Here is a 27443-nt window from a genome sequence, read left to right on the forward strand (position 1 = left end):
CCTGGAGCTGTTGTACTGCTCCAGTCATCTACTGCACCTCATCCAAGCTCGTGTCAGCTTCCACTCCCCCAGGCTCTCTGGAAAGGCTAGTGGTGCCTGCAGTTAATAAAAAAAGTCCATTTTGTTATAACGAGCCCTAAAAGGAGAATATCAGCTCAATTCTGCTTTCCTGGTCCATGCGTTAAAACTCTCTCTCCCCTCGCAAACCGATGACTAATCTGTGTCTCAAAGCCTGAGGGAATACATCTAATCTGTTTAGTGTTACTGCTGTTTGTTCATATTAAGCACATTATTCTTACTAAGCTATTTGTCCTGAGTCTTCTGAGAGAGAGTGCTGCAGGTTAATCATACATATGTAAATCCAACTTCCCTTCATGCATTTTAAATGTGTTGCCTGTTGGAAAACAAAAGGGCAAGGGGAAGCTGCGCAACTGGGACTTGTGTAGAACCAGGGGATGCTTCCTAGATGCTCACTTCTTATACTCTTCAGTTTGGGGATTAGAAGCACAACAACAGAATCTGCCAGCCAACTCGTTTACTAGACTACGAGGTAGTGCTGAACAAAAAACCCCCCCAAACCCCATACAACAGTAACCCAAACTGCAGGGTTTCAAGAGAGCTGAAGTTGGCCACTCTTAAACCTGACCAGCTCAAGTTGACTATCGGTCCCCCTCTGGTGGCCAACCAGCCGCAGTCACCTTCTGTTGGCAGAATAGGGCTGCCAACAGTGCTACCTGTCCCTGCACCGAGGCACCTGGAGCATCCCTGAGCCCGGGGCAGTGCTCGGAGGGGCAGCACGGCTCTGCTCGGAGGGGCAGCACGGCTTCAGAGCATCGAGCTGAGTCAAGGAGCTTGGCAGACCTCAGCACCAGGACAGATGTCATGAAAGTCTTCTAAGAAGAAAAAGATTCATTACCAGAACAGCCAGCATCTGCCCAGTCCCTCCAATTTGACAGCCTTAGGGCTATCTACAACTAGGCCCTCGATTTTTAATAGCAATACTGTTTAGCACTAGGAGCCCCCATCTTGAAACAGGACCCCCTTGTGCAAGGAGCTATACGCCATCCAGACACAGAGAGGCTGTCTGCTGTTGAGGATGGGGAATGAGATATAGAAAGGACAGAAGATGACCAGGATGAGAGCAAGCAGAAGGAAAACAAGACAACACCGGTCAGCATAAGAGGTAGTAGTCAGTGAGATGCTCTCAATAGGTGAGGACATGCAGCACAAAGATAACCGTTCAATGTCTGACTAGAAGACACCAAGGCGACATTTTTGTACTATAATTTTTAGTTTCAACAATGACTACAGTTGCTACCAGTGTATTGCATGTTGTTCCCGATATAAAAGGGCCTAGGAGAAGGAAGGCTCCATACTGCTGCTGACTGCTCTAGTCACAGACAAGAAGTGGCTGCCAGTTTTCCCTGAGTAGGAGTCTGTCTGTTCCACACCAGCAATAAAGGCCTCTGCAAATCTGACCTAGCCTCTACACAGCAAACTACTTCTCCAAACAAATCTGAAACCCCTGGAGCTGGTTTCATCATCCTCCAAGAGGACTGCAGAGAATTGTATTTCCCTGTGTTTCTTCACCCACTGCTGTAAGCAGCACTATCTCATCTCGAGGCAACCTCACACTTCAGCTACTGAAGCACAAGAGAGGCCCAAGCAGCTGTGCCTTCTGGTAAGAGATGAGATTGCTAAGATTACTCAGAAAATTGCATGACTTTACAGGCTTTCAGAATTATGTTAGCCTCAATCCCTAAATTAAGGGGCGGGTATGGGCCAACACACTTCTCGCAGCTTATCAGAGAATTGCCTCAAGAGGGAGAGAAGAATTTGGTTTTGGCCACTGCAGAGTCACTCCCCCAAAAACCACCCAAACTCACTCTGGCCTTCACATGCCTCAGAGAAAACTCTGGAGCAGCCTTAGGCCAATTCCAGTTTCTCCATTCCTCATGTGGTGCAAGAGCTCTGCTTCCTTTGTCTGTATTCGTTGCAGCTTTATACCACGGCTGAGAGGCTTGGCCCTCGGCCTCACTCCCCACTTCCAACCTCCTGTGCAATTGCCCACGCCTCAGCATACTTTGTAGCACACCATCCCTGCAGAATGGTAGCTGGAAAAGACTGATCGGGAATTTTGGGTGAACTTCAGCTACAGCTGTTTTGTTTTACTGCAAAAGAAGTTATAGCAAATTATATCTAAAAATGAACACATTCATGCAGTAACACCTCCCTCCTACAATCAAGTTTCATGCTCTGGAGAGCAAAGATTAGGGTTTCTCACGCATTCAATGAAAAAAACAAAAAACAAAAAAAACCCAAAAAACCAAGGAAAGAGTTTAAAAGGAAGATTCTAAAATCTCAGATTCTGCACCATACCGCTGATGCTGAGACAGGCTGAGGTTCTGGTGGACTTTGCTGTTTCCCATAAGTGTTTTCCTTCTATAGTTCCTATAATCACATGTTCAAACTCTTTTTGCTGTCATATACCAGGTCAGTCAGACACAAGATGGTAGCCAAAACCATACATAACATAGTAATTCACTACAGGAACTAGGAGTTACGGAACCAGGAGTTACAGCCTGGTTCAACTGACCAACTCAGCCATAACACTTTGAAAGCAAGAAGGGATCTTATCCAAATCAAGCATCATTTCCCCATTTTCTCATTCAGGTATCTGAAGTATCCTTCTCCGTACCTCTACAACTGAGGCAAACAGAAAGCTGAGCAGAGGAACTGAATGCACAAAAGTCCAGTTTCCCAAGCAGCACATCCTGACACACCTCAGGTCAAGTGGCCATGTATATAATCAAGGATCCTAAGACATCAGCCAACTCCTTGCTATTGCTGGAGACACAAGCTGGGGCGTGTAGGATTCCAGCATGAAGTGCATAGGCGTGATTTCTCTCCCAGCCCCAAGTCCATGCCAGGTGCTAGGATAAATGGATGTTGTGGAGTCAGCAACAGGTCAGTCACCACTCCCTCTCTATTAAGACACCACAAGAAACTGGTGATCAGGACAGACAATGTGGGCAGCCAGATGATACCACGCATCCTGCAAAGACAGGCAGAAACTTTAGATCCTACTTTGTCCTAAAGTAATCCAGCATGCTGAGCACTCTCCTTCACACCCAAACAGATAAGAGTTTCTGAAAACTCCAGCCTCAACTTGGCCCCCTTCCCATGAGTAATACAGGTCATGGCATGTAAAGACATGTCCACATGGTTTGCTGTGTTTCATTTTGCTCATGCCAGGTTTGCAAAGTCACCCCACCTGACCCCAACTCCAACAGCTCTAGACTCACAATCTCTGCGATTTCCAGGGGACAGTGGAACTTGTTTCTGGATTCTTCATAACGCTCACCACTGCTTTATCTAACCTCTATCTTCTCTGAGTCCAGCATAAGACAACTTTGTTCCCACAAGTAGCATCTAAATAATACCATGACCCAGCACAATGCTACAGAGGCAATCCCTGAGACTCACCTGCACTGCTCACTCTCTTCTTTAGCCAGCACTCATGGCTTGAAAGCCAGAATCAAGGCTAGAGGCTGGTTTCATAATATATGAGAACATCTGCCTAGTTATATGGTGGAATACACGCAGCTAGCCAATGCTATGCTGGCTGAAGATGGGCCAAATCTTTGTACAGCCCAGGAAACTGTTTTCATTGTTATACAGGCAGCAATGCTAATGGGTACAGAATCATATTGCAGAATCTTCTCAAGTTTTAAAGTTATGATTTTAATCCTTAAGCTACAAAAAAAAAAAAAAAAAAAGTCCATGAAAACCAGTGATAAATTGAATGCTATTTGTCAGAGCTGGGAACAGCTCAAGCTCAGAGAATCACAGAAATTGGGTATTGCCCCTGAAGGCAACAAGCTGTCCACTTACTAATAATGCCGTTGTTCGTTAGCAGACACTTGCAGGTACATTGTTTCCACCCTGCAATCTGAAAGTATTTTGTACAACTTTGAAAGGTGCAAAGGTCTCCAATGCCCCCTCTTCTCCTGGCTTCATCTAACCCTCTTGAAAGTACAGTGAAGCACAAGCAGTACAAATACCTGCAGCTCAAAGAGTCAGGTAATACACAGTGAGATGAAAAAGTAATTGCACCAACTGCATTATTAATTTACATAAAAGAGTCTTTAAAATACTTTCGGGCATTACTAGCTGCTTCAGCCTATTTTCCAGCCTGCTGCAGAGAGGCCTCACAGTAGCCTGTGAGCCCCAGCCGAGTCCTGCCTCTTCCCAGAGAGGTTCAGTCAGGCATCCTGAAAGGCTGCAGGTGGAGAACTGTCCTCTCCCCTCTGCAGCAAACCTCAGCGAGACACCCAAGGACCTGGAGAGGCCCCTCACCCATGGACAGCACTAACCAGTTTGACTCCCTCTGTACAGCCCCAAAAGAACACTGAGCTGAGAAGGCAGCATTTTTAAAATATTTTATTTATTATACAAACTATTTACAAAATCAGCTACTACAACCACAGGCTTCCAAATTTTGGCTGAACTCTGCCAGAAATTCACCAGAGGGAACTAGGATTTGACCTGTATCATCCACAGCTCCTGGTTTCTAAAAACATGCAACATGTCCTGCAGGTGCAGGCTGAAGCCAGGCCCTATGCACCTCAAAGCAGCTTCAGGAAACACAGAACCTGTCTGAGATGATACCAGGATCCTACAGATTTCTACAGAAGGGCCTCTATTAAGTGGGAATAAATAAACGGTAAAAAGAAAAGTAACGAGCCTCTGCCAGAAGTAACATACAGTATAGGTGACCAAAGCACATCCCCATTGCCAGTGTTAAGGGCAGCATAAAAAGTGACTGTACTGGGAGAGTATAAAGCTAGAGACAAGTTTAGAAACATTGTGATGCATCTCAGGAACATGGGACCAGCTAGGGGCCTGTGGAAACAATGGGGATGGGTTTAGTTGACTAAGAGCACCCATCACAGTTCTGACTGCACGTATGTTAAGAAGAAAGTCCTTGGCATCTGCACAGCTGCTGGGAAGTGTGGGGTGTGGGCTGCAATGCAGTAAAAAGAACTTAGGAGCTCCTTCCAGCAGAGGAAGACTGCCCAATGTCCAGCTACTTTGTCCTCAGAATAAAAAAGTCCAGCTCAAGAGAAGGGAGAAGATTCCTGAGGAAGATGTCACTGGCAGAGCTGGCCCATAGCTACAAGGCTGGAAACATCCTCACCAGGTGAGACTGCAAGACAAGGCTGCAACGTGGGAACAGCAATAAGCTACGCCTCCCAACAAACAGGAGTTAAGCCGAGCACAGTCACCCACCTCCTCTTGGTCCCTGGAGACAGCAGTGAAGTGGTGGCATGGAGAACACAGGAGCTGTAACTCTACTGACCATGGAAGCCACCTGCAGTGTAAATAAAATGGTACCATACTCTCCACCCAAAGGAGGTCAGGACCTTGCAGAATGGAGCCTGCACTAAAAAAGGGAGAACAGCCACTACTAAAGTGATCTGTCAGAGCACAACAGTGGCAACTCTCAAGCTGGCAGCCTCCCAGCACCTTGGTGCCAGTGAGAGAGTGAATTCACAAGGCAAAGAAATCCCCCTGAGTAGTCTCAAAGTTCAGCTGGCTGCTTTTTGGCACCAAAATGGCTTATTTTTTTCTGTACAGAAGTAACACACTCAGTCCAAGAATGGTTAAGATGCTGCCTTAAAAACATTTTCTAGATGTAGAATGTTTCCCCCAAATTCCCAGCCAATTCAACTAAGGTATACTGGAAAAGCACACACAGTTATCTTAAAATATCCATACTGTGCAGAAATCTGCCCCAATCAGCTTGAGGACAGCAGAAAGGGACTGAAGAGGATGATGCGACTTTTTACCTAATACGGTGTTCTAAAATTAGCTCAGGGTTGCCAGTCTGAGACTCCATTCTGGAAGAAACCCAGCAATTCCATAATCCAGTGAAAGCTTACACTGCAAGTAGTAGCAATGCAGGTTTCTCACACTTTGACTCCTGCATGCCTTTGACTCCTGACCTGAACTGTTTAAGGGACTGTTGAGAACTTAAAGATCTTGAATTTTGCTTCACTGAGAACTTGTGAAGATTCCCAGATTTCCCTTCCCTTTATTTCCCTGGGAAGGGCTGAATGGACTGCCAGCAACAACACACCACAATCATAAGCTTACTTCTCATGCTGGTCTGCCCACTCCTCTCCCCACAAGCCAGACAACGGTGAGTGCAGGCTGTTGAGTGATCACTTGAGTGAAGTTCTTGTTCACATTTTGTGCTGGAAAGCCAGTAGCACTGAATGGAAAAGGAGGAAAGCAGAGCTGAAGAAAGAAGGTAGGAAGATTGGGAGGACAGAAAGCCAGCTGCTCTCCAGGCACCAGCACCCCTCTGGAAACTCTGCCTGAAATGCAGTAGAGAAAAAGAAGCCTCAGGCTGCTGCATGATAGAGGTAGAAGCCAAGACCCTGTGGGATGCCAGTGTGGAGGTACCACGCTCTGCCCAGTACCATCACCCCAACAACAAATGCAAGCCCAGTGCACACTGTAGCTGCTTACTGACCTGTCACTGTTACTACATAATATACATACCCTGAACGTGAATGTGGGATAGGCATTGGTGCTCAGCATTGAGGGATCACACTCATGCCCATACTCTCTCTCCTGAGGAAGGGAAAAGAAGGCAAGGGCATGGGACAGCTTCCTGTGCAACATCAACTGTCAGAAACATTCAATGGAGGAGAAACTCCTCTTCCAGTTCATTTGTAGAGGCTCATTACCAGCCACTGCTGGAGAAGGACGCTTCTGCTGCTGGACCCTGGCGGAGGTAGTACAGGATCACTGTCAGGGCCAGCACTTGTGCTCCGATGAGATTGTTCTCCCCTTTGGGTTACTCCCTCCAGTGGATACTGCCTATTTTTCTCTGTGGCACAGGCAACAGCAGCATCCAGAGCAAGATGGAGGAGGAGAATCAGAAACCCTTCTGGGTCAGGTGCTGAAAGGATGGATAACCCTATACTCTTCATGAGTCATAGTTAGATGAGCTATCAGGGTAGCATTACTGTGGGAGTTGAGCCAAGACATGGAAAGTTACTAAGGCTTCCCATGAGCCAGCTTTCCAGCAGAGCTCCATGCTGGTCTTCCCCCTTCCTCCCAGAGAGCTACAATAAAGGCAGCTCATCAGATCTTCTGCACATCACTAACTTTTGCTTATGAACTTCATCTTCTCACAGAAGGATGTGGGTGCAGGGAAATCAAGTGCAGTATCTCCTTGATGAATGCACCACAGTCCTTTTGCTGTTTCACATTGAACCAAAAGGGAGAATGAGGGAAAGGGAAAAGATGAACTCTTGATGACATATTTGGGATACGGAAAGGCCACGTGACATCTTCTGGATGACAAGGTCCTTTACATGGAGTCTTTGCTCTGTGTCCATTGCCCATGTGAAGGGAAGGAGAACAAGCAGAGGACTGAACCTGGGTCTTGCCATGAAGAGCCAGGAGGCTAAGCTGTCTCCTGGAAAGGGAAAATCACAGCATGCCAAAGCCCTCACAACCCTCGCTGATAGCTAGCTGCAGCATCTTGTGCACTTCTTCATAGGAGTCATAAGTAGGGAGGCACAGCTGGTTAAAACTGTAAAACAAAAGAAAAATTCCATTCAGACTAGATCTGACAGGCGACCATCCCCATCAGCTGCTTTTAGATGGGCTGACACGAGCATCACACACTTTACATGTTATACACTGCTTGCTCACCACAACTAGCTGGTGTCATTCCCAAAAGCACAATGCAGAAAGTCCTACCACCCCAGGATACTTGCCAAGTGTGGGCTGTCGGCAAAGTACTGTGAGTTGGAGCTGCAATGATCTGGAAAGATGGACAGAGTGCAGCAAACCCTCCTGGGGGCAGCTGGGAGGAACCAGTTGTGAACTGCAAGAGCCTGGCCAGCTCTTCCTGCGTGAAACTAGAGACCACAGTCCAAAACCACCTCATGACCTGTTAGGAAATAGGAAAGGTAAAGCCAGTTCAGCCAAGCAAATCAAGTAGGCATATAAGCAAGTTGCAAGAAGATCAGTCAATTGCCCTTGCAAGCAAGTGCTCTACTAATAGTCAGAATTTTTTTGTTTTACCAGGGTGACACATAGAGGCAAGTATTACATAGTTTCTTCTTATCAGTTAAGAGATGTCCCACGCTACTACCTCCCACCAGTCCTTTCCCTTAAAGGAGAAAGCTTATGCTCTCCCCACAGAGATTTTAATTTTAGAAATACCTGCATAGGCAATGAGGTAGGTTTACAATGCAGAAGCTCATTTGCTTCTTGCACTATGCTCATCTTTTACTTTTTCACATCCTCCGGTAATTTTGCAGGAAGGTGGAACCGTCCCAGTGTTTACAGCTAGAAGCTCATACTCCCAATCTCTTTTCATCTTGGGTGTTTTGGCAGCTTCCATTACTTTTCTAACTGAAGCTGCTACCATTCCCATACCCCTCCCACTGGGAAAGGCAGGGAGGGATGGGAACAATTACAGGGTATAAATTTAGGCTACTACATCAGTAGTCTTTACAACAGCACTGAATTCCAAACACTCCATGTTGGCTGCAATCATGATCTTCAAGCATCCCTTAGAGATAAGTGTATCACCATGAACATCTTCAGTAGCAATAATTCCCACCAATTCCTCCCAATTCCCTGCTGAACTGTTCTTAATTAGTGTTGTTGGATTTTCTTAAAAAGACCACTGCTGCTGATTTTTACCTGCTGGTAACTAATTAAGTATCATCTCTAGTCAGCCAGGCTGAAGGATTTCTCTAGGGTGAAACATTATTTCATAGTGCGTGCAGTCCTACTCCCGACCCCCAAATCTTCCAGTTTGTCCTTCTGGAAGCTAATTTCCAACCAAGAAATCTGTTCCCAGTTTTAAGTTGTCTTCTGCTCTAGTTGGGATAACTGGTTTCAGCAAGGAGGAAGGAGAAACCCTTTCACTTACCTTCTCACGGAAGTGCCAAGATCCTCCTACCACTACAGCATGTGCCTTGAAGTCACAGACACTGATATCTCCGGTACCGCACATAAGCAACTGAAAGGCAAGAGACTGCAGTCAGAAAGTCAGAAGCCCAGGAAACAAGGCAACAGTTACTGTGCAGATTACAAACATTTAAAATGCTTAGAGAAGAAACATTTTGGCTTTATTCCAGATGCAGAAAGCACTTCCATTTGTCAGAGAGGAGGGGAAGTAAGGGTAGAGATGCTTATGGAGGCAGCAATTACCTCAAGCTCATTCTCATCAAAAATAGCCAGGAGGTTCTCAGGAACTAACTCATTAAGACCTGGAAGAGAAGAGGAGAGAAGAGCAGCAAGAGCTATCCTCTGGGACATAAAGGCAGAAAGGAGCAGGGAGCAGACAGCCTGTTACCTTTCAGGAAGTGATCCACTTCCTCTCTAACCTGATTGGCCAGCCTGTATTGCGCAAGCAGATTTAGATACAAGATTTTGTTTTCATTGGTCACTTGTACTTGAGCCCCTCCTGTCACCAGTTCCACCACCTGAAAACAGGAGAACACTTGACCTTGAGTGTGACCAGCAGCATTCCCCAAACCTGAACTCCCAACCAGAATAAACCCAAGCAAGGAGCTACTGCCCAGAGTAAGCTCAATTTTCTGGGGCACAAAGCAGAGTTCTCAGCTGCCCCTGCTATAGGCAGAAGGGGTTAAACTGTCCCACCCTCAGGAACTGCCTCCCTCACCTTCTCCAGCTGTCCTGTTTTGCTATACTTCTCTTCAGCAAAGACCAGATCCATCTCACTCACATCATTGTTCAGTATGAAACAAACTTTGGATTTATAGAATTCTGGGTCATCCGTTTCAAAATACTGTGTGAAAGAAAAAGAAGGCAGGGACATGGAGGGAAGAAAGAAAAACACACATTGTTAGCCAGGACTCTGGATCTGCTTCTACTACACCAATGCTCAACCTCTCCCCACACCAATACAGCCTTCAGACAAGGCTGGGAAGCTTTACCTTGTAATGCATACGAAGTCCTATGATCTGAGCCAGGAATGATCTGGTGAAGCGAGCTCGAACCAGTTGTTTGTAAGCACCTCCCAGAGATGATTCATAAAGACACTTTCCTACTAGGCGGCCTGCAAATTCGTATACTTTGAGTCGTAAATATGTGGGACGCCCCGGATTTGGATGCACCTGTGAAGAGGAAGCAAAATGAAATATCCAAGTACCAGACAAGACTAATAAAAAGCAAGTATGGGACTAGTTCAAGTCACTGCATCTCTCAGGCTGCCCCAGAAGCTTTAGTGTAATATTCTCAAAGCCAAGCAATAGAAGTAAAATGCCTGAGCCTGCCTAGGAAGAATACAAAATGTTTCACATGCACAGGCCAGAAGCTGTACGAGAGCAGAAATGGATTCTGAAACATTCAGATCCAACAAAACCTCTAGACTCTCTGATGCCACCTCCTCTTGCCCAGAAATCCAGCCTTCCCTACTGACTGGCCACCCTCTGCTGTTCATCCAGCCAGTTCTTTGACACTTCAATGGGTTAAGATCATTAAGCAAAGCTTTGAGAAAGGCACTGGAAGTGACTGTGCAGGCAAGCTAAAGAATGGGTAAGGTTGCACACCACTTAATAGCAGCAGCATTACTTAACCATCAGCATGTCAATGCACACATTTCTGTGCATTCAGCATAGGAACTGCAGACTCACCAAGGCCTGGTTGTTATCACTAAAGCGGGTAAAGAGTTGATTGGTGGTATCAAATAACGCCTTACAGATGAGTTCAAACCACTCTCTGCGTGGACCTCCCCAGTCCAGAGCTACAAGATAAAACAAGCCTGGTCATCCATGGGTCATCAATTCAAGAGTTTCATGAATGCTGCTCACTATTACCTGACATGACAGCTCATCACAGTGAACAGCTCTATAGCAAAAAAGCAGTAGACAGGGACTCTACAACTCTAGGTTCTGCTCCCAAACCTAGTCCTGATATTTTTTATTTGGGCCTCAGGTCCCTATGTAAAGTAGGGATAGAATAGCACCAGCAGGGTAAGTTGCTAACATCTGTGAGTAAGTGATAGTACTGGAAAGCCACAAAGGATAGACATATTACAAGAAACCAGAATTTCAGACTAAAACTACTCCACCATCATTCCTTTCACTTCCTCCTTAAACATATTCACAAGATAACTCACCTTCTTCATCCTGAAAAATCACTTCAAAGTTTTTGCTCCAGTCAGAAACAGAAAAATTTCGTGTTGCTTTAAAAGACTGCAAAAAAAAAAAAAATAGCAGCAGCCATTACTGCTTGGCACCCCATAGCCAATATGCAATCCTGCACATGTGGATAGGCAATTTAAGCAACACAAAAACCAAGAAACAGTCTAGTACTCTAAAGTATAAAAGTGAGAATTAGGAACTCCTAAGGTCTAATTCTTATTTGTCCAAAGCCACAGAAGCCCATTCCTCATTTTCTATTATAAGACACATTATCCACATACAGCTTGTCTTAAAACCAGTATGAAGTCTTAGCACAGCACAGATGTATCCCTCTCAAGGCTGCAGTACAGTATTGTTTAAAGTATTAAAATGCCTGTGGGAAGGAGCAATTTCTGTAAAGCACTCTCAGCCCACGAATTAGAATTAAAAAAGGAACATTTCAGAGAGCATTAAAAAATAGCTTGAAGGGTTCACTGAATGCATACTTAAAGCAAGTCACGATGCAAAAAAGTAGCAAAATATTTCCAGTGTCTAGAACTTGCTGTGTCCCGATTCTGGATTCCAATTAAAGAAAATTTAAAAAGCTACACAGCAGTCCTCAGTCATACAGGTAGCTTTGGCTTAGCTTATTTTCAAATAGGTTAGAGCATCATGCTAGTCATACCTCTGGGTTAAACACCTTGATCACATTCATTGTGCTTGTCAACCTTGGACACTAAAGCTTACATTTATTATTATTATGGCCCTTAATTTATTTCGTCTTACCAGGCTGTAACACCAGTGCTCATGACAGTGCAGGAATTTCCAAAATTGCGGGAAAAATAGTCATGGAAATGCTGTTTAGAAGTGAAGTCATTTTGTAGCAAGCTATTAACCGAAACATAATCTCATAAACACTGCAAGCTCGTACATGCAGAAAATATTCTAAAACACAGATTTACTGAGTGTAAGTCAAGGGAAATCCCAGCCACTCCTGCTTTCCCCAGAAATGTTCTTTTCCATCCCTATAACATTACTGTTGTGAGACACATGTGGAAACAATAAGTCAGGATAACTGCCTGCGCTGTGGACACAGTATTTAGAATGTCAGTTAAGAACTGTATTATATGAATGACGCTTTTTTAAATTCAATTTTAGAAGCACATCAGGTCAAGTCAGTATCGGTGAAGACTTAACTCAAGGACTCTAAAGAATATTTTATCATCACACTGAACCACTACTAGAAGCCTGTTGATGCAAGAGTTTCATGCATGCACCTCAGTAACACCTGACTTGACAGCTTACCTCACTGAATGGCTCTGTACCAGAAAAACAGTAGATAAAGACTCAGGAGCTCTAGGTTCTGCTCCCAAACCTGATCCAAGCAGACACTCTCGCTCTGGGCCTCAGGTTCCAATGTAAAGTGGGGACAGAATAGCACCAGCAGATTTCCTGCTTTTCCAGGCTATGCATGCATTTATCCTAGACATCTCTCAGGGCTTGATTTACTCTGTGACGAGTTCCTTAAAAATTTATCAGAGCTGAAGTTTCCTCATTACTTAAGAAACTGATCTGATCTTACTGGCTGTAGAGAAGGAACACAGCATCCCACACAATACCAAACCTGAACACAGAGGAGCTACCTTGAGATTATTTTTTTTCTTTTTTCCATCTCAAGCTGTCTACTGGCATCTGCCTTGAAACAGAAGGACTAACTATTTTAATGTGGTTGCCCCAGCACATGGCAGTTTGGATTTCTTTAGGCACTGAGCAGAAAAAAAAAGAATGGAGGAAGCATTGGGCTTAAGTGAAGTGACCTATACACTCACCGACTCCAGCAGACAGTGACGGCTGACCTTCAGTGTGACCTTCGAATGAGGTCTTTTCATATGCACCTGACGTAGCTCTCGCTGAAAGAAGTTCACTTTGTCCTGGAAGGTCTCTGAGCCCCCTGAGAATAGTGACAATTTGGGTCAGGCCTGAGCTGTCAACACCTCAAACATCTAGAAGGCATTCCTAAGACTAACTGCACAGGTGTCCTGTTTTTGGCTGGGAAAGAGTTAACTTTCTTTCTAGTACCTGGTATAGTGTTATGTTTTGGATTCAGTATGAAAATAATGTTGATAACACACTGATGTTTTTCATAGTTGCTAAGTGGTGTTTATACCAAGTCAAGGATTTTTTGGCTTCTCATGCCCAGCCAGCAAGAAGGCTGGAGGGGCACAAGAAGTTGGGAGGGGACACAGCCAGGGCAGCTGACCCAAACTGGCCAACGGGGTATTCCATACCATGTGACATCATGCCCAGTATATAAACTGGGGGGAGTTGGCCTGGGGAGATCACTGCTCGGGAACTAATGGCATTGGTCAGCAAGCGGTAAGCAATTGCATTGTGCATCACTTGTTTTGTATATTCCAATCCTTTAATTATTACTGTCATTTTATTATTGTTATTACTATCATTATTAGTTTCTTCCTTTCTGTTCTATTAAACTGTTCTTATCTCAACCCACGAATTTTATATTTTTCTTTCCGATTCTCTCCCCCATCCCACTGCGGGGCAGGGAGCGAGTGAGCAGCTGCGTGGTGCTTAGTTGCTGGCTGGGGTTAAACCATGACAACAGGTCAGCTTTACAGCCCAAGGATGAGTTTTTTACAGCAAGGTTTGGAGACAGAACTCTAAAGGCAGTTTGCAGTTAGTCTTGCTGACATCCAGATACTCACAGGTGTGCTTTCAAAGAGCCTGACAGAAAAGCCAAACTGAAAAGGAACAGCTGGCATGATGAAATACATTCACTGGAAGCACCAACAGGAACAGAACATGAGACTCTGGGAATCAGAGTCCTCATCAGAGGTCATTCAGTGCTGGCAATCCTCATTCCCTGGGGAAACCAGCAGACTCAAGTGCTAACTTCCTGACTACTGTACCCACCTCACCACCCCTTTACCTATGTTTTTATGTAGAGAGCGAATGAAAGTGGCTGCCAAGATGTTCCTCTCCTTGCAGCTGAGCTCCACAGGGGGTTGGATCCCATCATCCACCACCAGTGTCAGTAATTTGTGCACAGGGTCAGGACCAAGGTATGAAAACTAGCAGCAAAAAGATGCAAGAACGGGTAAACCCATCATGCAGAAGGCACAGTATGTTCAGTAGACGGAGCAACACCACCTGTGCTCTAAAACTTTCTCTGCTCACTTATGTAGATGCAGTTAACAGGAGCACTATTTCAAGCATCCAGACTCCAGTTAGGAGGCTGCTTCAACCTTCACAACCTAGCCTAGGGGCTTCAGTGGACACCACCACAGCATTTTAGCAAGGTTATGAGGAAAATAAACATGGGAAATGCAAAAGGAATCAAGATTTTTGCCTAGCATTGGGACAAAGGGCAGGAAGGAGTGATACAACTGGCTCCTATTCATAAATATTAGCAGAATTCAGGCAATGAGAGGGAATTCCACAGTTGAAATTTATGCAACAAAATGTTGTTGTGGGTGGAAGCCCTCCTCTCCAAAAGGAAAAATCAAACTGTGATTCACAAGGACCACAAGCTAACAATGTGGAGGTGCAGTGACAGCTGCATGGAAAGAGACTCACCTTTGTGCCAGGACATACTCTAAAGGTGAAAAGGCGCCATGGAATAATCTTCAGGTAAAATTCTTTCACTGAGAATTGCTGAGCAACCACAAGGAAAAGAAAATGTTAAAGGTCACACATCTGTTAAGGGCTGTCCCTGAAACACATGAGGCACAGGACAAATCCATAAGGCCAGGCCTCCCTTCAACCCCAGGGACAGGTTTCTGCAACATTTGGTGAAATCTTCTTCTGGCACAATACATAAAAACCCTTAAAGCTGTACAGAACTGTAAGCAACTTGTCAGTAAGATTTTACTGCATGCATTTACGATGCATGTGGGATCCCAGCATGACATGTTTTACAGCAATAAGCCATTGTGTTCAGTAGAACATCACCAGTCTAACTGGAAGGTAATGTTAAGTACACTTGACAGGCTGAATTCAGGACAAGTCTGTAATGCATTAACAAAAAGGTTTTGGAAAAAGTCACACTAACAGAACTATTGCTACTACTCCCTAATTTTCACAAACATTTCAAACAACTTTTAAAAAGCACTTGCAATTGCTAAGTTCAGGAGGTTTGCAGAAATTTCTTCTCAGTGTATTTCTGCCAGAACAAATCACTAACTGTGGAACTGTCATCTTCTGGAGCACAAGCTAAGATGAAATTTTAGCATCTTTAGAGAAAACACAACCATTTCCTGCACAAGCCTGTTCTAGCTGCAATGACTGGAAAAAATGACAAGCAGCATTTCTCCAGTAACAAAGCAAATAAGAACAGCAACCCCTTAAAGAAATAACAGCATAGTAAGTTATCTGCTGTGCAGGACAGATGCTCTAGATTATATATAGACTTATCCAGGGATACAATTACACAGGCATCAGAATTGCATTAACAACTTTAGCACCTAAAGGGAACCTGCAACAGTACCCACTTCTGTTGATCTCCTTTACCAGGTAACGCAATAGAAAAGAGTACAAAAGTCCAGAATGATACCCCAAGGATGAAAGGATGCTGAGCTCACAAGGACCCAGCACTCACTCCCAAAGTAGTTCTTAGAGCTGCATGCAGCAGAGATTTAGAACTCTCTAGCAACACTCTCCATCCTGTAACTGTTTCACAGCCCTCTTTCTCTGTCAGGAAAGCAATTCCTTGCTTAGTCTTTCACTTTGATGTCTACCACCGCATTTTTCAGAATGCATTCAGATCGCTAGATTAGCAAAGTGAATTTAAGTTTATTAGTAGATTTAGCAGAATTTTCTTTCTAGTTTCCCTGATGCTTGTAGGCAATAATAAGGGGTAATAGTTTGTGTTAACATATTCTTACTATAAGAGAATCCTTTTTCTTCTGTTTATACCTTTACCTTTTGTCCTCTGCCCATTTTTTTTCCTTTTCTTTGCCCTGAAACGTTCATGAAACAGGACAAAGATATAAAATCTGAGAAGTCTCTTCCTCTATGTTCCAATCTACAGGTATCAGAAACTGAGAAAGGGAATTGCAGGTCTGACTTGAACAGAGCTAAGGCAAGGCAAACAGAATATCTATTGAACAATCAGTGAGAAAATTCCCAGTAGGCTTTGGGTCAGACCTAGAAAGACTCATGGCATCCTAAAACTTCAAGGAGCATTTTAACGTTATTCTCAGTCTACTGGGACATTTTACTGCCTCGCCTTAGGCAAACGTTTTTTAACCAAATCTGAGGCACCTAAATGTGGAGCGAAGATATAGGGCACAAGGAAGCTCTTCAGTTGCAGTGTACTTTAAACGTGCACTCAAGAGTGGTAACTTTGTGATATCTACCTTAGGTGACACATAGCAGTACACTTTTTTAGGTTTCTTCACTTTCTCAGGTGTTTGGCTGTCAGAGGGAGAATCTTCATCTTCATCCTCAGTTGCAGTAGAAGGACGGCGCTGGGAGGAGCTCAGGTGCGTTGGTGGAAGTTGCCACTGAGTGTTGGTATAACTAGGAGCATCATAAAGGTAGGCTTCAAAGTAAATACTGACACCCGAGGTGGACACATTGCGTTCCACAATGTTCTTTTCATTCTCTGAGTGAAACAGATAAGAGAGTTGTGTAAATCTTAACGGAGACCAGAATCAAAAAGTAAAGAATCCACAGACCACCAGCAAATTAGTTGCTATGATTTTAAAGAAAAGGCTACACATCCAAAGGAAAATCTGGTCAAGTGAAACTGATGAAGAGAACCCAGGAGTGGGATAAAAAGATTTCAAGACAGCAGTTTGTCTGTCCTGGCTTCAGTGACCGGTTGAACAAAAAAGGAAAAAGGCATACAGAACCTCCCTCTCGGAGCACCAGCTTGAAGGCATAGCCACTTGACAGCCATATTGCAGACTGGCTTACTCCTGAAGAAACCAGGAATTATAAAATTGTAAAAAAGCACATAGGTCACATGCACTGTCATTCATCTATATAGCATAACATACAATACATGACTGGCTCACTTCCAGTATGGCCCAGATGCTAAGTACTAGCAAGCAATAAAAATTGTCTAATTTCAGAGGTAAACCTCCTGAGATAGGGGAAAAACACATGTGCTTTTATCAGCTGATGAAACAGAGTATCAGCCTTCAGAGATCTCCCTTGTCAGGAGCAAATTCATTTACCTTAGCATTTTTAAATGAATAGGTGTTCCTTGAGCAATTAAGCATGGCTAGCCTGCAGAGAAGCCACATTTAGCTCTGCCACACAAGTGTGCAAAGCATCTTGTAAGAGGACACCTGGAGAATGAATACTGAGTAGGTCTCGACTCACCACTTAGAACAATGATGTCAAAATCACCATTGCTTATGGGCTGGTTCTGGTAGGAGATGCAGGCATGGAAACACCCCCTACAGTGCAAGGTGAGTCGGAAGAACACTTCGCAAGTCTGCCGGTTGGACACCACAGACTTCTCAAACACAACGTCAGAGCTCTCTTCTTCTTGAGGACCCAGCTAAACAGAAAACAAATGAATAAAGGGGGCTCTCTAGCTCACCTGAAGTCAAGCAGCAAGTGATGAGGTTGCACTCACCTCATGGATGGAGAGGCTGTAATTGTGCTCATCTATCAGGGACACAGAATTGCTGGTGGGATTGTCATACTCATCTCTGGGAACTATCTGCAGAGTGTGCTGCTGTCCACACGTCAGCACCAGAGTGGAGAAATGGCAGACAATTTTGGTTTTGGAGGGAACCACCATCCCTGAAGACAATAACAGTTTAGAGTCAAACAAATTCCAAGGTGAAGCTACCAAGAGCAAAGGAAAAGCAACTGGGGCACAATACCCTTGAAAATGAATCAAATCTAAACACATTCTACGCCCCTACATTCAAAAAATAAAGTATCTGAGCACTGAAATACACGATGTGGTGCACAGGGTTTGCCTTGGGTCAGAAACTTAATACTGATATAGCAAACCCAGTTACTAGCCTTCTAAAGAATGTTTTTTCCACCATTCTAACCTTCAGCTCAAGAACTTGCTCCCACTGCACATACAAAATACAAGTCAGCTGACATCCAAGGAAACCTGCAAATTCAGCTTACCAAACAAACTTTAGCCTGAAGGGTATCCAAATTAAACCTGAGCTTCCCCTTTCTGACGAGGTACATTAGCAAGCTTTGTATCTATTCACAATGCAATGGAATAGAGGTACTTTCAATGAACATGTACATGAAATATAAAAGATGCCGATTGGGGTCAAATAACAAAAGTAGAAGGAAACCAATTTAAAATGGATAAAAAAGTTTTTAAAGCAGAATATAATCAAAGGTATCAACTGCTCCAGGAGCTTAAAGGAATAGAGTAGGGTATTCAAAAGAGGAAGAGTCAAATCATGACAGCATTTCCAATTCAGATGCAAATAACTCAGTACTTTTACAAAAGGCATTCTCTGACTACTGGATGGATCACGAAGAAGTTACTACAAAACGGAGAACATGACATAAGTGGTTAGGGAGTTTAAGCAGCACTAATGACTTATTCTATAAGGCAGTTTCTATTTTGCCACGTACTGGTAGTCACAAGTATGTTTTAGTCATGGGTGTATTGCTGGGATCTACACACGGCAAGAGGAAAATGGTGAAGGGTAACCCTTTCCCTGTCACCTACCTATTTTAGCTGGAAACACATTTACCTAACTGCCTCCAATACCTCCAAATCCACTTTGAATCATTAGAGGGCCAGTTAGATCTTACCTGGCTGGAACACCTTGTAGTACGGGCTGTAAGCCACATTCAAGCCACCGAGTTTTACAGTGATCTCGTATCTCCCAGCCCTGCGCACAGTGAAGGCCACTTTCACCACATTGGAATTAGGCTCCTGAAGAACTTCCTGGGTTACAGGAATATCAATTGCTAGCTCCACATGGCAGATGTGAACTCGCAGCCCCACAGGCCGGTGAGCAGGGAAGGGTTGCCCATTTTTATAGAATAACTGCATGGGAAATGGAGAAGTCCAGGTCAGCAAAAATATGCAGTGCACAGAGGAAGAGAAAGCAAGTCGCCTTGAGGAAACAAGGGCAAGAACCCCAGCTCAGCAAAGGAAAAAAAATTAAGAGCCAGCTCTGTCACACAGGCTGTGTTCTCCAAAGCAAACAGGGCACAAGTGGGCATTGAACAGCCTCATTCTCTTTTGTGCTGGGGTTCAAATGAGTGCCCTGAAAAGAACATGCCACTAGGCATTTCTTCTCTGCACTGTTAGTGCAATATCAGAGCAGAAACCAAGAGAACCCACTACCAAAAGGAAAAAAGCAAAGCCACATCCTTTCAGAGAAACAAGCAGATCTTGTCCATTTGTACCGCTAAGCTTTGGAAAAGCTCTCACCAATCTATTACAGAAAACAGTTTGGAGAAGATGCTGACCTATGGAGCTGACCCAGTCTGTGCTGATAAGAAGCATCAGCATGAAAACGACGTGTTAGATAAAATCACAGGCAGCTCAATCACAGAAGTGATCTGCTGGACAATTTCAGAGGGTAACATACCTCAACCAGTACTTCCTTACAAGGAAAGAATTACACCTTGGAACCCTACGTGCATGGCTCTTCAAGAGCTGCAGCTTGTGGCCAGACCCTGCCTGCCATCTGCAACCAGCATGCAATCAGCAAGAGGTTACTATTATTCCGTTTCTAAATAAGGCAGGTCGTGGGGCCTGAAGTGGTACGTATCTTGACTGACAGTGAGAGAAAACAGTGCATGCAACAGCTACTGTTGATGAATAAAGGGCTAAGCAAATGGGAGACAAGCATGAAGTAGAAGGGCACATAGCTGGAGCTGCCATGAGTGAGAGTCAGTAAGGTGAAGGGAATAAATTTAAACAGCAGGAACAGAACTTTCCCCTCAGCTCTTTTTCACTGCCTGCCCTGGAGTTAGAACACCTTATTCACCTTCAAGCGGAAGGGTTTTCCTCGCCTTACCAAGAGGTATGGGTATGGCAACCTAGCTGAACCTTTCTTCTTATTTCAATGCCTTTCTGGGTAGGGAAGGTGGGGCAGAAAGGTGGGCACGAGCCCAGCAAAATCTGTTCAAACTTCCTCCCTTAGTTTCAAACTCTCAGTGTTCAGGCCCCTCACCTATCTTATTTGTATACTTGTCCCATTCCCCTAGACTTGGCCTTTTGGTATTGGAGAGAAAAAAGAATCCTTGGCAGGCTTTTCCAGGTCAGACAGAATAACACTCAATTTTGGAGGAATGGGGAGCGGCCACGAAGCTTTACAATTCTTGAGTTGGTAAAACACCCATTCCCATGCTCCCAACTTCAGCTGCACAACCAAAAGATAGCACCAAGTCTGTTGAAGGCAAGGCTCGGCCCACTCACTTCCCAGTAAAGGAAGCAGTAGATAGGACAAGCCTGGTCTCCTCCGGTTCTTCAGAGGATTCTAAAGAGATGGAGATAAGATTTTAAGGAGCACCAACCTCAGCTATGCACTTACAGAGTTCTGCAACACAATTATGGGTAGCAGAAGACATAAACAGATAGTTTTCCTACTCCTAAGTTACATCCACCTTGGCCCCAATAAAAAATATTTTAAGAGCCCATCCCTAACTCAGACCTCTGTTCCTGCCCCCAAAGCTGCATGGAAACAGAAATATTCCCTTACATGCACTCGGAAGGCCATGCTATGGCCCACCTCATAGGGGTCCTTCCAATCCCAGGAGATTTTGCAGGACCGGGGATCCAGGTAGTTGCCTCGCACGTAGTCATAAATAGTTCGTTCCCCTCGGCGTTCCCGGTCCTCATGCTGAAGGAAGCTGACTATACGTGCGGCAAGCTCAAAGAGGAACTTAATGGTGAAGAAGAAAGCTACCACAGATACTGTGATCCCACCTGCAGCAAGGAGAGAAGAGAGGGTGGTTGCAGCAGCATGGCTGAGTCAGGCACCAAAATCTCCTCTGCGTGAGCCCAAGATGCCTTTTATTAATGACATTCTACTCAACTGCAAATTAGGAGTTTAAGGCAGAAACTATTGTGTGAACATTTATGGTTTGTGTTATGCTACAAGTAAGGTTAGAGAATAACAAGCCCCTTAAAACTCTGCAAATGACTGCAAACAGAGGAAATATGTAAAGGTGGTACAGAGTCTCAGGTATGGCTAGCAGACATCCCAACAGAAGCATGGAATTCTCTTTGAGCTGCAAATTAGAACTACAGAGATTTCTTTAAGGAAAACAGTCATATAACCACACAACCCCTGCACATCACGTTAAGGCTGGATTAAGAAGCATCATGGAGGCAACAACCCTGCACTAGTTCCTGAAAGAAAAAGTAAGGGAGTGGCTTAGGAATGAGGTCAATGGAAGGACTTTAGGAACAAGAAGAATAGTGGAGAGGCAAGTCTGCCAGGTGGAGGGCACAGTGTGGGGTGACAGTAACTTCATGTTTGTTAGGTAGACTCTGAACTAACGTGAAAGCAGAGGCTTTCAAGAAACCCTTCTAAAGCCTATGGAGAGGTCAACAAAGACAGTGGCAGCCTTTCCTTCACTTACCAATAATGTAAAACATCAGGTCCCTTCGGTGAGACACACAGCCGAGGATCACAGCTGCATCTAGAACACAAAATAGGCCAAGTCCAGTCCAGTGACTCTTCCTCACACACACTGGCCTAAATTTAATCTATGATTCCTCAGACAAATACCTATCGATCATCTATCTTCCTCTCCAAGGACATCCCTAAAGCATTATTCCGTAAGACTGTGATTTATGCAAACAGCACAGCATGCTACAAGGAACAGTTCTCCCTCCATCACAGATTCCCGTTCAGATTCAGGGATCTATAAGGACAACATATTATCCTCAGAAACCAGTGAGAGCAGGCTCTGGCTGCTGCAAGAAGGAGCTACTTTTTGCAGGATCACTAAGTTCGACAGCACCAGCCAAAAGCCACTCATCCAAACTCTCACACCTGCTTGCTTCTGCAAGCCACAAAGTTAACTTCTAGTCTGCCATGAAAGCACATCACAGAGCCACCACCAAAATGGACAGAAGATGACCCTCAACCAGCAACCTCAGAAGAAAAAGCTATGGAATAAAAGGGTTGCAGACAAGACCATCCCCATTTGTTCAGAACAAACAAAATCCTTCTAGGGCAGAGCTGAATCCATTTTTTGCCCTGTAACTCTACTACAGAAAGTACGAATGCAACTGGAAAACAGTCCATCTGTATTTTTCTGCTCACTTCTGCAAAGCAGAGCCTCTCCGCTGAAACTCTCACTGATCAACATACAAGCTAAAACCTTAGTTTTGTACGCTATTAAGATTACAGCAATTTTTAGAGACACCAATCTAGAATCAAGTTCTCACTGAGGGGACTGCTAAACAAACATGTAGTAAAAAGACCACACCTAGAACAACATGCTGTTTGGTTGATAAGACATAGCTGACAGATGGAAGAGCAGCAGCAAGGAATGTGACAAGTAGACAAACAATTTGGCATACACTAATGCATACAATATAGCTCACCACGTCACCATTCAGTTAGTGAGAAGCTACATTGTGCATTCAAGCCGCTTTTTCTATTTATTTTTTTTTAAACAAACACAAAAGGGGAGTTATTTATCAGTCATCTCAACAGCAGCAGCAATGGACAGCAGCATGCAGAAAGCTTAAATGAGGTATTTCCTCCCAACAATAGCCATGACTTTCCAGCCTAGCAAATACCGTTTGCTGGCCTCCACAGATACTCCATCCCTCCAACCAAAGAGCAATCACATACCTTTACACAAGTGCCCATGTTCTAAAAGCCAAAAGGGGGGTACCCATTCTTCAGCATCCTTCCTCTTTGTGCCCAACACTGGGGCTAATGTCAGCAAGAAGAGGCCATAGAGAAGATTATCACAGAAAGAGAAACTCCTGGAACTTGCATCACAGAATCACTGCTGAAAGGTGAGGACCTGAGCACAGCAATTTCCTCCTCTTTGTGGAAAAGGGTTGTCCTGCAATGTTGCTCCCTATAGCCTGCTGTTTGCTAGCCTCCCTGGAAAAGAAAAAAAACGAGAGAAAGGTTAGATGTCTCCACTGTTGTGGGCAAATCTAGCAAGTAGAAACACGTGAGAGGTGTAAGACGCAAGAATATCACTAGACGTCGAATGCATAGGAGATGAGCTATAAAGGATGGCACAGCTAAGAACCTGCGTGCTATTTATGAGGAGTGCTAAGGAGCAGGTACCACTTCAAGCCTTCACAACCCACAAAATGCCACGTACTATTCTCAGACTGATTTTGCCCAAATCTAGATGGCTATTTATAGTCAAGCCTAAAAATAATTAAATAAATAAATCTTTGAAAGTTCTTGGATCCCAGAGCAAACTAGATAATTTCTTTTGTTGCTCTTGTTTTAGGTATTCAGGAAACTAGTATCCTCACAAGGCATTTCAGTTTCAGCAGCACTATCCACTAAATTACAGTCTACTGTCAAGATTGAGATTAAAAAAAAAAATTAAAAAAAAAAAATCTAACAGCAAGGATTGATGCAGCCCACAAAAAACAGGACATATGCCAGAAGAAAAGCCACAGAACCTACACAGTCGGTATCTACTCATTCAGAGCACAGATTATATAAAGGAGTGAGAATGAAATGAACAAACCCACACTCACCACAGCAACTCTCTGTAAAGAGAGTCAGCTCTTCTGGGGATGTAAGTGATGCGCTCCTCCTGCCTGCCATATCACTGCCTCAGCTGCCACTTCCTCCTTACTCCTGCCTCATCTACCTTCCTCTTCAGATGTCTCTTATTTCCCTCCATCCCAATAATCATACAGATCTGGCTGCCTTTGCATACGTCCACTAAGCTTTCTAATGCATATGAAAACCGACAGGTAAGTCTGTGCAGAGCTCTTTGATTGCACTGCAGAAGCAGCCAGACTCTCACTGTCTTTTCCTCCCCCACATCTCAAGGAAAATCCCACCCACTCAGCTATTTTCTTCTTTCCTCTGCTTGAGCAGTGTTGCAGTCCCCAAGGCATAAGTTCTCATTCTCTTCCTAGATGAAGGTTTCTAAACTCATATCTCTGTGTATTAAGAATCACAGACTTAGCAATTTCATTGGTATTTGAGTTCTTTCACAGTACATATCCAAGATGTGCTACAAATGGCTGGCTGAAACTCTGCTCCAGCTTGGCCTGGCTGTGGAAGGTGTGTGGTTCCTCCCCACACAGCTGAGGAATTTCACAGAAACTTATCAATATTTGGGAATCTATGAGATCTCCCTCCAGCATCTTACAGAACCACTCTCTTCATGTCACTGAAAAAACAACACAAAACTGGCCCTGTGGGTTCATCTACCCAAGCCATTTCTGTCTCAGTCCATAACTCTTTCCCTTCTGTAAAGCATATCACAAGTCACACAGACTCTCTCTCAAAAACATAAAAAGAGAAAGACCCATCACTTCAACTACAAGATTTTTAAGTCAACTGAAGCCTGAGTATCTTGATCTGGGTTGCAGAATTTCAGAGCTCACTGGACACAGGGAATTAATTATCTCCCTCAATCAGCACAGCAACTTCTCATTTTATTATCTCTACATGAAGTGGTAAACAAGACACCAAGTCAGGTGGCCACCAGAGATGAAGTGGCTGTCGTACAATCAACTTCCCTCTAGCATACACACTGCCATCAGCTTTAAGGATGCTCTTGCAGCTGGGATACATTGGGGTAAAGAACCAAGTTGTGAGTAGCTGGTATCCAAGATATGTTGCCACTCACTTACCAGAACGTAGATCTAAATTAAAATAGTATCTGTGCTAAGAACTGCCAGCTAACAATCTGGGAAATGAATTCTGAAAATCAGCAATATAAGGTGCCATCGTAGCTAGGCTGGAAAAAAAATGCTGAATTGTCTGACAGGTCTTAGTGATCCAAGGACAAAGCAAGCAACGGTCTCCTGCCATCTGCAGGGAAAATGGGGATTTGGAAAGCTTCACCTTGGTTTGACTCCAGGAGAAGTACTGGCAGAATCAGGATAGACAGTATGGAATCATAAAATAAACCATATTAGTGCTATTGCTTCTCTCAAGTCAGCAAGGAAAGGAAGGTCAGTAATGGGAAAACATTTTGTTTGTATTACTGCTGCTATGAAGCCAGAAGAACACAGTACAAAGCTCCAGAAGGAAGCACAAGTGTAGCTGCACATACAAAAGGAATTGTAACACAGTAATGGCACATTCGCGTGGCTACTGCTACGACGTCAGTTGGGGGCATGCTATACAGAACTGATTTACTGAGGTCCTAGGAAATCTGTTGTGCCTCCTGGTTTTTTCGGTGCGCTGATAAATTTAACTTCCTTTCTTGTCTCCCCTGACAAGTTCCAAAACTAAGAAGACGGATTTAAAACCTTTCTGCGGGTTGATACTACCTCATCCAACCAAGAAGAGAGAACCCTTCATCTCTGTGCAAAACATCCTCTCAATCCACGTGCACAAATGTCCACCACCAATGGCACGTGTGTCTCATGCCACGCACAAGACAATTCTCTTCGGAGTAAAAAGGCACAGTATTTTCGCACAGTAAGTAGAGCATGCACAAACCAACAAACAGGAATGCCCATGGGAACCTAACTTTAAAATACACCCACAGAAGACTGAAGAGTCAGCACAAAAGGCACTGAGTAGGCTCCAGTATCAGCTGTCAAGGACAAAAGCCACATCAATGGCCAGTGTCCATACAAAACAGTCATTCTCTCATCAGGGCTGGAATTTGTCATATGCGTTTACACACAAGCCAAATAAAATAGTGACAACAAGGAAAAAAAAAAATAACATGGGAGACTTTTGCCAACTGCCTAAGTCTAAAGACTTTTCATTCACAACTGAACCACCACCAGGGCTGTCAGCTCCTCCTGCCTTCCTCAAACACAGCAAGCCAGCCAGATGGCAACTTCCAGGCCATTCTCATCTGGTACGATCACCCAGGTGGAAAGCTTAGCCACAGTTTCCCTAACAAACCAAGTTCTCCTTTCAGCCTAATTTTCTTCCTCATTATCAGAGCCTCAGTCACGGTTCTACTGAGGCCAGCGCTTCAGGAAAAAACTCCTGCATAGTACCTCACTGGCTGCGTATCTGCTTTTTCTGACCAGCACACCAGATAAAACCGGTTGCATTTGGAAGATACCAACAGCTGCCAGTTCTCACTAATCCCAAAAGCTTACACGAGAAAGATAACAACAAGGAGGCCTCTCTCTCACCATTCCCTGCACAGGGCACTACAAACCAAGTGCCTGGGACTAGCCTGAGAACATGGAGAACGTTTCCTTATGTGTGCAAGAGAGATACTTCAGGTCAGACTACACCATTACGGCTGCAGAAAGCACAGCTGCAATTATGCTCATTTGCCAGGATTTCAGGTCACAGCTGTTGGCAAGATATACGGATTCCTGACAACCTACTGCTTTTCATGAAGAAGTTCACGAGCTAGAGTGCAGCACAGCCAGCATGACATTAAGTCTTCAAAACGTGCCAGCCCAGCGAGCTTAAGGAAGCGGCCTGAAGATCTCCGTGCCCTCCCAGCTCCGCAAAAGAGAAAAGCGGGGGGAAGGAGGGCGATCGGTGCGCTGCGGTTCCCCCTCCAGCCCGCACCAGCTGTGGCTCGGCGGGGCCAGCAAACCCCGCGGCCTTTCTACAGGCGCCAGCCCCCCCCAACCTACCCCACGTGCCACCGACAGCGCCGTGCAAAGGGCACGGCTAAACCTGAAGAGAAAGCCGGAGGCCGGCGCGGGGCAGGCAGAGCCAGCTCCTCCCGCTCACCGGGAGCCCCGCTCCCGCCCGCCCCCGCCGCCGGCAGAGCGGGGACCTCCGCCGCGGTAGCTCCGGGCCTGCCAGGGGCAGCGGCGGGGCGGCCCCCAGCACGGGCGCCCCGGGCCGGCAGTGGGGCCGCCCGCGCCCCTCCCGCCGCCACCCGCGGCCGGGCCGGGCCGGGCCGGGCCACCACCCCGGCGGGACGCCCGAGCACGGCGGGGCGACCGACTTGCAGCTCCCTCGCCCCGGGAGCCCCGCTCCCCCCGCCGGAGCCCGCCCTCCCCTCCCGTCCCGTCCCCTTCCCCCGAGGCGCGGGAGGGGGCGGGGACCGCCGTTACCGAGAGCTCCGGCAGCGGCCGCGACGTCGGGCCCGCTCCTGCGCGCGACCGGCGCCGGCTCCCGCTGCCCCGTGCCGGCGGCCGGAAGTGACGCCACTCCCGGGCCTTCTCGGCGA

General features: G+C 45.2%; 1 protein-coding gene across 9 annotated transcripts; it reads right to left on the reverse strand.

Annotated features, from left to right (window-relative positions):
• Positions 1-559: 559 nt before the first annotated feature.
• On the reverse strand, positions 560-27441 carry AREL1 (apoptosis resistant E3 ubiquitin protein ligase 1). 9 transcript variants are annotated; one of them, XR_008234514.1, is made up of 21 exons: positions 27328-27441; positions 22973-23233; positions 21747-21806; positions 20861-21087; positions 18957-19194; positions 17794-17963; positions 17535-17715; positions 16562-16809; positions 14781-14858; positions 14134-14275; positions 13016-13137; positions 11183-11258; positions 10698-10807; positions 9999-10178; positions 9725-9850; positions 9395-9524; positions 9250-9308; positions 8969-9058; positions 7735-7975; positions 6571-7612; positions 560-890 (listed from the first exon to the last, which is right to left on the reverse strand). XR_008234514.1 is itself a non-coding variant. In XM_052782722.1 (21 exons), the coding sequence occupies exons 4-21, from the start codon at positions 21760-21762 to the stop codon at positions 7548-7550; spliced, it is 2499 nt and encodes an 832-aa protein (XP_052638682.1). In that variant the 5' UTR covers positions 21763-21806; positions 22163-22264; positions 22973-23233; positions 27328-27441; the 3' UTR covers positions 4429-7547. The 9 variants fall into 9 exon arrangements, 7 of the variants coding, with proteins under 7 accessions (XP_052638682.1, XP_052638679.1, XP_052638683.1 ...); XR_008234513.1 differs by having other exon boundaries at positions 560-893; XM_052782722.1 differs by lacking the exon at positions 560-890 and adding an exon at positions 22163-22264 and having other exon boundaries at positions 4429-7612.
• Between the last annotated feature and the right edge of the window lie 2 nt (positions 27442-27443).

The sequence above is a fragment of the Harpia harpyja genome, chromosome 3 (assembly GCF_026419915.1).
Source record: "Harpia harpyja isolate bHarHar1 chromosome 3, bHarHar1 primary haplotype, whole genome shotgun sequence".
In the NCBI taxonomy this organism is placed as follows: domain Eukaryota; kingdom Metazoa; phylum Chordata; class Aves; order Accipitriformes; family Accipitridae; genus Harpia; species Harpia harpyja.